Below are 10,215 nucleotides of genomic sequence, written 5' to 3' on the forward strand. Positions count from 1 at the left end.
ACGAGTATCGTTGCACCCCTAATATATATATATATATACATACATATATATATATACGTATATATATACATAAATATATATACATACATATATACATATGTTGTACTGGATATTCTCCACAGCACATAAATATCCTTTAGTGCAACAAGAACACTGCAATGAAACAAATTTTCCTGAAAGTTTTATTAATTAGCGAAAATTATCAGTAAAATGTTATAGAGTGTTTTCATAAGTACATAAAGTCAGTAAAATTTTCCAGTACATTATGGTCACATCCTGCAACTTCTCACTGAAATGGAAAAAATGTTTCACAGACTGTTTTGAAAGGAGGCTACAAATGAAAGATGCAATAGTTTCTCCTCAGGGATGAGAACATACACTCTGTGTATGTCTAACTGACATCCTCATCGAAGGTTCTAACCAGATGAAATGAACACCTGCTCAACAGTAAAAATACTTAAATACTATCCAGCAACTGAGATCTGTTACAATAAGAAGGAAGCTGTCATTAATCAAAGTGTTTTTATGGGAATTCCTGGAGTTGGCCAGTAGGACGCTTGTAAAAAGGTACCACAGGGGCCTTTGATAAGAAGACAATTAGACAGAAAACAGCTGGATGAATTTCCTTTATTTTATCCTTCTGTGAATTGATTACAATCTGACAGTGTTGAGAAGTAAGGAGAGCCAGTCACACTACTTTGATGTAAAGATTGGGATGGGTCTCACGGCCAAGTTGCATGACACCTGCTACAAACCTTCAAGAAAAATCTCCCCAATCTGAAAGAAAAGATAGATGAATGTTATCTTATGACTAAACTGCTGATATTTAAAATGCAAAAGACAAACATTCAAAAGGTCACAAAAACGATGAAAATATGAGACAATCTCAAACCTGAACATGAGGAGGGGCACTGAGCACGTATGTGATGGCACTGACGAGGTCTTTTGCTTCCAGAGACTATCAAAGAAGTTAAAAGTGCTTAATGACATTTTAGCTGAATAATCACATCAACAATTCTGTAGGAATTGTAGGAAATGAAGGAAGAATAATTTTACCTTATATTCAGTGTATACAGCAGCTGCTTTATCAGAATTATCTCTGTAGAGGCGTGACACAAATTCTGTCTCCACAAAGCCAGGAGAAATGCTCTGCAAAATGACATAATGAGGATTCTTCAAGAAGTACTCTGTGTGCATCTCATAACAGCTGACATTAGTGTTAAAGGTACTTTGGAGCTGGTTACAGTGTCTTTCAAAGGCTTACTGTGGCCCGGATATGAGTGTTTTCTGCACGCAGCTCCTGCCTCAGGCCCTCAGTCAGCGCAGTTACAGCATACTTGGTGCAGGTGTAGAAATGTCCGTCAGCATTAGGAAACACTTGATGACCGCACACACTGCAACAGAAGGCTATTTACAAGCTGCTAATCAAATCAGCATTTACCAACATATTCTGATTTGATCTCAGGCCTTAGTGTTACAACAACAATGGCAACAGTTACTATATAGTTTAACATCCCTCTCTTTTTGTCTGCTTATCTAATTTGGGGTTCTGGAGCCTCGGGTACAGCCTGGACAGGTTCCAAGTCTGTCACAGGGCTAACACAGAGACACAGACACGATTCAACTAAACTAACCCAACTAACTGCATGTCTTTGGACTATGTGGGAAAGTGAGAACTCCTGCAGACACAGGGAGAACATGCAAACTACACAGAGAAAGACACTGGCCAGATGCTGGATTTGAACCCAGAAGTTGTGAGATAACAGTGTTAACCAATGCATCACCGTGCTGTTGTGCTGTAACTTAACAGTTTCTATATAATTTATAATCACTTAGTTATAATACTACTACTAATAATAATACATTTTATTTGAAAGCACCTTTCAGAACACTCAAGGACACTGTACATGGTAGAATAAGAAAAGCAACATAAAAGCAAGAAGTTTACACAATCATAACAGCATAAGACATAAAACAAATTTAAAATAGCAGAGTGGAGAGGTTATGTGGGAAAAGCTATTTTGAACAAGTGAGTTTTGAGGTGGGACTTAAAAAGAGAGAAGGAAGAGATATTTCTTAAATCAGGAGGTAGGGAGAGAGAAAGGGAAGAAGAAGATCTCAGACATCTCAGACATCGAGATGGGGCGGTGATCTGAACCAGATAAGAGAGATATGGAGAAGAGAGATAATTAATAGCCTTAAATGTGTACAAGAGTATTTTGAAATTGATATGATATTTGACCGGGAGCCAATGAAGCTGCTGCAGGACAGGAGTGATGTGGTGGATAGATGGGGTCCTGGTGATAATACGAGCAGCAGAGTTCTGGACGCGTTGGAGCTTGTGGATGGATTTTTGAGTAAGACCAAAAAGAAGTGAATTACAATAATCAATCCGGGAAGTAACAAGGCTATGGACAAGAATGGCAGCGGCATGTGGGGTGAGAAAAGGACGGAGACGATTAATGTTGCGCAATTGAAAATATGCAAACCGAGTGACATTGTTAATGTGTGAATTGAAAGAGAGAGTACTGTCGAGGATGACACCCAAGCTTTTCACAGAGGAAGAAACGAAGACCGGCGAGTTATTGATAGTAACAGAGAAACTGTTGGTTCTGGATAATGTTGATTTAGTGCCTACCAAGAGAAGCTCGGAATTATTACTTATTTATGTATTAATTTGATTTGGTTGGCCTGCATTTTTTCTTTGATGATTTTCACAGTAAACTCAAAATCTTTTAGTTCTGAACTGATAGCTGTCCAATGAAAGTGATATTAAGATGTCCCTTATGGTTTTAGGATACTGTTATTGACATTTTTAATTGGCTTTATTGGCTATAGTGAGGTTCTTAAATGGGGAGATCAAATGTGTGCTGTGAAAAAAGTCCATTGTGCAGAGTTGCCAAAAGAATGACTGAATCATAAGATATTTGTATTATGATTAAATCAATAAACTTAACAAGCATACCCATCACTGTCCATCAGTAAAATAAAACTGCACCTGTTTATGTTTATGATGTGCCCATCGTCCACATTTCTCTCTTTCATTGACTGATAAGCTTCACGTGCACAGATACACAGTGCAAGAACGTTCACCTGTAAGAAACCAGCAGTGAAATAAACAGTAAAGAACATTTTTGGAATCATCCATCCATCCATTCACTTCCGCTTATCTTCTTTCAGGGTCACAGGGGGCGCTGGAGCCTATCCCAGCTGTCTTAGGGCAAGAGGCAGGGTACACCCTGGACAGGTCGCCAGTCTGTCGCAGGGCTAACACACAGACAGAGACAATCATTCACACTACACATTCGCTCCGCATTTACACCTATGGGCAGTTTTAGTATTTCCAATTAACTAGGGATGCACCGATACTGGTATCGGGTATTGGCCTCGATACCACATTTTCTAAAGTACTTGTACTCGTTAAAAGTCCCCCGATACCGAGGACCGATACCACGGTCTGAGACCTGTCTATGTTTGAGCGGCATGTAAGGGGTTAATCACAGGCGTCGAGTGCCCGCCCCCAGGCCCCGGCTGCAGCTCAGAGCGGGGAGAAAGCGAGGCGAGACATATCAGCTGTGTGGAAGTATTTCAAAGTGAATGAAGACTCGAAAACAAAGGCGGACTCCAAATTGTGCTCAGCGAAATTGTCCAGAGGAGGCTCTAAAGGTAGCGCATTTAACACAAGCAATTTAATCAAGCACCTAAAATCCCAACACAACAACGAGTACAAAGAGTTTACCCACGCTTATTAGCACAGTGGAGCATAGCTGATGCTATAGCAGTGGGACGGAAAATAGTTGGGCATTTTAAACATTCCGCCTTAGCCTACTCCCGCCTCGAGGACATTCAGGGACAGCTCAACCAGCCAATAAAGAGACTGCAGCAGGACGTACAGACGCGCTGGAACAGCATGCTCCAGTCCCTCATTGAGCAAAAGCGAGTGCTGGGCGTGTATGTATCCGAGCACGAACTCCCTGACTATCTCACTGCTCACCAATGGGCTCTTATGGAGACGACTGTTGCCATCCTCGCCCCCTTTGAGGAACTAACTAAAAAAGTGAGCAGCTACGACGCACTAGCCTCTGATGTCATCCCAGCTGTGACTGTGCTAGTGAGACTTCTAAACAGAGAAACAGACGAACAAATTTAAAATTAAATTTTGTTTTTTTATAATTATTTATTCTGTAATATGTTGCACACAAGATGCTTTTCATTTTAAATAAATGTTCTTAATTCCAAACTAGTCCCTTGTTTGTTTGTTTTTTGTTAAATTATAGGACTAAAGCTGTCAGGGTCCTGGGACTGGGCGACCCAGGATCCCTGGGCAGTCATGGACCTGTGTATTATTATGTATTTTTGGTGTCGTTTCCCCTTCTCTGTGCATGTACATATGTGTGTTTCTCTGTGCTGTGTTAGTCTGTGTCCCACTCATATGTTTAGGCGAGGTATGGGTGTGTATGTCTGCGGGTGTGCCTGGAGGATGGAGCTCGGCCACCTGCAGGCCTGAGGGGTGTGGCCCTGCGGAGGGACTGGCCACACACCTGCCGCTGATCAGGGCTCGTCGGGGGAGCTACTTAGGAGAGTCTTGGAGCTCCCACCGACGCGGGATCATTGCATGAGACTCCACGTTAGTCTTCTGTTCAGTTCAGTTAAGTTAGTGTGCGTGTATGCCCGCAGTTGTATGTGTCCTGACGGCTGCGTCTATTGTTTCCCCACAGGAGGAGCGTGGAAGACACGAGAGCAGCGAGCACCGGGGGGTGCTGACACGGGAGCGGAGAGCACAAAGACACGGACTATTCACGGAGAGACACAACACGGGAGTCTGGGAAAACACGGGGATTTATTGTTACTTTGTTGCACACTGTAAATAAACACACTGTTTATACATAGAGCACCGCGCCTGGGTCCTCCTTCCCCACACATCCCCACGGTCTGCCAGCCAGACCGTGACAGAATGATCCCGCCCCGTATGGACCCAGCGGTCTCCGAGGAGAGGCTCAGGAGGGAGATTACGGACAAAGTGTACCGCATGTGTGAATTATGGTGGGAGAAGCCTGCGGAAGGTTTGCGTCACGCCGTGGAGAGGCAGCTGCAGGAGATGCTTTTCAAATCCCCCTGGCTGGTGGACTCCCTTAATGCGGTGGTCCTGGACTTCCTGCTTTCCACCCTCCACCTCCACTCTCCTCCTCAGGCTGCCCACCAGCTCGGACAGCTGGTGGATTCACTGCCTGAGACGCCGGCCCCGACGTCAACACGGAAACGACGTTCGCGCCGCCGGCGTTCCTCACCTCAGCCACATCCACAGACATCTCAACAGCCGGCCGAGGTGAGTCATATGGACAATTCATCGTCACTCACCTCTACTGTTTACTCCGGGGCTATGTTTATACGGTCAGCTGCCCAGCCGGTAGCTGAAGCGCTGCCCGCAGCCCAGCTGGTCGCTGTACCACAGCCAATCGCCCAGCTAGTAATCCAGCCGTCACCTGCTGAATCATCCCCCGCGACATCTACCTCACCGCTTACCGTTTCATCCTGTTCACCATCCACATCACCCGCTCAGCCTTCTTCTCCACCAGCAGCGGCCTCCATTCCACTACCCACTCCAGCGGCCCTGTCCGGAGAGAGCGACCTCACACGCGTCCAACGCCTGTTTGACTGGGTGACTCACACCACCAACACAAGTGCAAGAGTGGTGGGGTTAAACGCCATCGAGGCGATCCTGGAGGGAAATCCCTACCTCGGCCAGCTCAAGGGTGTTTCCGCCTGCCTTCGCACCCTGCGTAAAGCCCGGGGGGTAGTGCCAGCTCGGGAATCCACAGACTTCGTCCAGCAGCTACGGGAGCTCAGCATGCCCGAGGAGGAGCTCAGCATGCCCGAGGAGGAGCTCGCGCTGCCGGCAGCCGAGGAGGAGCTCGCGCTGCCGGAGCAGGAGCCCGGCGAGGAGCCCGGCGAGCGGAAGGAACAACCAGCGCTGTCAGCCGAGGAGCTCGGCGAGCCAGGGGAGCCCGCACCGCCAGCTGCGGAGCTCGGCGAGCGGAAGGAACAACCGGCGCTGTCAGCCGAGGAGGAGCTCGGCGAGCCAGGGGAGCCCGCACCGCCAGCTGCGGAGCTCGGCGAGCGGAAGGAACAACCGGCGCTGTCAGCCGAGGAGGAGCTCTCGCTGCCAGCGGCCGAGCTGGAGCTCTCGCTGCCAGCGGCCGAGGAGGGACCCGCTCAGCTTGAGCCGGAGGTCAGCGAACCGGAGGGACCTCCACGTCTGGCGCGGCCTCCACGCCATCCACGTCCTCTGCATCCACGTCAGCGACCAGCGCGTCATGAACTGTGTACCACACCTCGCTGTTGCTCACCGGAGGCGCAGCGCCGCCACTGGACCCGTGGCAGGCCGCCTGGGGAGCAGCGCCGCCGCCGTCGGACCCGGGGCAGGCTGCTGGAGGAGCAGCAGCGCCGCTACCGCCACTGGATCCCGGGCAGGCCGCCTGGGGAGCAGTGCCGCCGCCGTCGGACCCGGGGCAGGCCGCCGGAGGAGCAGCAGCGGCGCTATTGCCACTGGATCCCGGGCAGGCCGCCTGGGGAGCAGCGCCACCGCTACTGGGCCCGGGCCTCGCCACCGGAGGGGCAGCAGTGCTGCCGCCACTGGAGCAGTGGCAGACCCCCAGAACTGTTTTTCTGCTGTTGCCGGACCCGTGGCCGTCCGCCGGAGCTGCAATGTCGCCACCATTGGACTCGAGGTAGGCCCCCTGAACTCTTTTGTTATGTTGATGAGCCGCCTGAGACTGTTTTGTAGCGTTTTTTCTTTTTGTTGCTCCGCTGCGGGATGCGCGGTCGGCCTCTGGGACTGTGACCTTGGGGGGGTTGTTTTGTTTTGGTTCTGCCCTCCGTCCTGGACCTCCCGCCGCCCGCCCTGGGTTGGTTGTACTGTTTTTGGTTTGTGTTTTTGGGTCGTCGGGTGCCGACCCTTAGAGGGGGGGTACTGTCAGGGTCCTGGGACTGGGCGACCCAGGATCCCTGGGCAGTCATGGACCTGTGTATTATTATGTATTTTTGGTGTCGTTTCCCCTTCTCTGTGCATGTACATATGTGTGTTTCTCTGTGCTGTGTTAGTCTGTGTCCCACTCATATGTTTAGGCGAGGTATGGGTGTGTATGTCTGCGGGTGTGCCTGGAGGATGGAGCTCGGCCACCTGCCGGCCTGAGGGGTGTGGCCCTGCGGAGGGACTGGCCACACACCTGCCGCTGATCAGGGCTCGTCGGGGGAGCTACTTAGGAGAGTCTTGGAGCTCCCACCGACGCGGGATCATTGCATGAGACTCCACGTTAGTCTTCTGTTCAGTTAAGTTAGTGTGCGTGTATGCCCGCAGTTGTATGTGTCCTGACGGCTGCGTCTATTGTTTCCCCACAGGAGGAGCGTGGAAGACACGAGAGCAGCGAGCACCGGGGGGTGCTGACACGGGAGCGGAGAGCACAAAGACACGGACTATTCACGGAGAGACACAACACGGGAGTCTGGGAAAACACGGGGATTTATTGTTACTTTGTTGCACACTGTAAATAAACACACTGTTTATACATAGAGCACCGCGCCTGGGTCCTCCTTCCCCACACATCCCCACGGTCTGCCAGCCAGACCGTGACAAAAGCTGTTACCTGCAAATTTAAATCATGTTTTTATTAAGTACTCGGTATCGGTATCATCAAGTACTGAAATGCAAGTACTCGTACTCGTTTCCAAAAAAGTGGTATCGGTGCATCCCTACAATTAACCATTCCTTTAAATACTTTAATATGTAGTACACAACAACATATTACTGCATACCAACCATGACAATTTTTTTTCTAAAATAACGCTTACATCCCACATGTTTTTCCAGCCACTGGTTTTGCCATTTAGCAGCGCCTCTGGATGAGCCAAGCCAGCGTTGTTGATGCACACGTCCACGCCTTTGTGCTGCTCCTTGATCGCGGCGAACATGGACAGAATCTCCTGCTCTTTGCTCAAGTCACACTTGAAAGGCACCAAAACACCAGGGTGGCTGGCACTCTGACACTCTGCTGCCAGTTTCTGAAAACAAAAAGCAAAAGATGATACCTTCATAGTCACCATTGCATTCAGATTCTTGTGGTAAAAATACTCTGGTAAAAGTTGAATTATCGATTAAACTCCTTTACTAAGATAAAAGAGAAAAATTCCAGGCTCTGAAATGAATTCAAAGCATAAAAGTAAGAAGATAGGGACATTTCAATTATTTTGCAAAGGAAACATAACCTTGTACAACTTCAACATAATAGCAAAATTAGACATGGGAATGAAAATAATGAATATATGAGTATAGTCAGGGGCTAAAATGGGATTTGCAGATGTGAGAACCCTAAGATCACTGTAGTGGTTATAGGAGTGTGAGGAAATGAATCAAGAGTCACAATAGGCTCTATTGAGAGATCCAGCAGATTTTTTTTCTCTACAGGCTGTGATCAGCTGACCTGTGCTGTGGCTGTTGACCCGAGGTTTACTGCTCTTTGTGGATTTACACAATTCATCAGTATGTAAGTAAGTAAGTTAAGTAAGTAAAGTTTATTTATTAAGCGCTTTTCATAGACAGGTAGTCACATAGCGCTGCACACAGATACGATAAATAGCAAAATGCACAATATACAAAATATACAGTTGAAATGTAAATTAAAAATATAAAAATGTAAAAAGCATTGGTCAACAGAAAGCTTGTTTAAACAGTACAGTTTTTAACTGTTTTTTTTTTTTTTATGTATGTAAGATATCATGTCTGACTTCTGTCTCCTATACTGCCAACATACTGTTTATAATTTTGTTTATTATACTGCATAGTACACAACTTGTATCTGGTATTGTGCAGCTCATTTTAACCCATGCATATTGACCAATATGTACAGCATAAATGATTTATTGTAAAACAAAAAGTCTGTCGCTTGACAGCCATTATATGATGTCCACTTGACAGAGCTACATAACTGCATATTTGCATAACATTAAAAAGTCCTTTGCATTAGAGTTTTACATTAAGTGTTTCTCTTCTGAAATCGAGTTTGTTATTTCAGAGCAAACCTGTATTTTCCCCACGTCCCTGGCGCAGCCCACCACTTTCATACCGAGCCGGACCAGCTCCACGGCTACAGCCGCCCCGATCCCGACCGAGGCTCCGGTCACCAGAGCCACTCTGCCCCGCCAGCGCTCCATCACAGACAGTCGTAACCAGCTCACGCACCAAAAGTATGAAGAGAGGGACGTGCCAAGATAGATATCCCTGACAGAATTAGTTTCCTCTGCGTCGTGAGCGCGCACCAGGTAGGGAGAACGGATCCAGTTGACTCCGCCTCCATTCCAACCAAATTACTTGAAAATAACAAGTAGTTACTATTACTTCTCCAAGAAGGTTATCCAGTTACTTTACTGATTACGTATTTTTAAAAGTAATTATTTCATTTTAAAAACATGATACACAACCTGAATACGTTATAAAGCAATAGACCTTTCAGCCCAATTAGATTTTTTTTCTGCATAATCCATCTAAAATTGGATCACTTGAAAAATCCTCTTTTAAAAATTGGTTTTATTATTTTTAATCTTTTAACTTTATGCACATTGAATCAAGCAAAAAGTGACATAATATGGAACAACCTATGACTTGAAGAAATTTGTGTAACATTTAAACCTATTTTGTGCACATTCAGGCATGTAAAAGAAACAATTTTTTTGGTGTTTATATTGTTTGTCTGTGATTTGGACAACCAAGCCTGTGCTCTCAACGCAGGGGAAACAAATTCTGCCGGGGACAACTACCTTGACATGACTGCCACAATAAAAACTGAAGTGAGTGAGCTAATTAATTTGTAACATTCTGTATAATATTAAGTATTTGTGACCATTCGGCCTCTGTCAAGGATTTCTTCGCTAAGATTAGAGACAATATGGGAAGAATCAATAATTCCCCAGTCATGCTCTATACAGCAGCAAAGAGACATTTAACTTTCAGGGGGAAATGCTTTTTTAGGATGAGTCCTTCCATTTCGGACAAATGGAAAACTTGTGAAGGTCATCAGCATTTCATAGCTCAACAACCAAGAAGGAAAGAAGGCGTGATTTGGTAATACTTTATACCAGAATTGTGACTCGCAAATTAAGAACTTCTGAGGAAGTTGAATTTTTAATCATGAAAGGTTTTGTTTTTTTGTTTTTTTGGGGTTT

The 10,215-nt window shown here is 46.4% G+C and overlaps 1 protein-coding gene across 1 annotated transcript; it reads right to left on the minus strand.

Annotated features, from left to right (window-relative positions):
* Positions 1-323: 323 nt before the first annotated feature.
* On the minus strand, positions 324-9,340 carry LOC120719417 (dehydrogenase/reductase SDR family member 11-like). Its single transcript, XM_040008559.1, has 7 exons — positions 9,076-9,340; positions 7,849-8,058; positions 2,999-3,093; positions 1,265-1,394; positions 1,057-1,149; positions 893-958; positions 324-777 (listed from the first exon to the last, which is right to left on the minus strand). Exons 1-7 carry the CDS (start codon positions 9,205-9,207, stop codon positions 748-750), a joined length of 756 nt encoding a protein of 251 aa, XP_039864493.1. The 5' UTR covers positions 9,208-9,340; the 3' UTR covers positions 324-747.
* Between the last annotated feature and the right edge of the window lie 875 nt (positions 9,341-10,215).

Source organism: Simochromis diagramma, unplaced genomic scaffold (assembly GCF_900408965.1).
Source record: "Simochromis diagramma unplaced genomic scaffold, fSimDia1.1 OVJJ01000344.1, whole genome shotgun sequence".
Lineage (NCBI taxonomy): Eukaryota > Metazoa > Chordata > Actinopteri > Cichliformes > Cichlidae > Simochromis > Simochromis diagramma.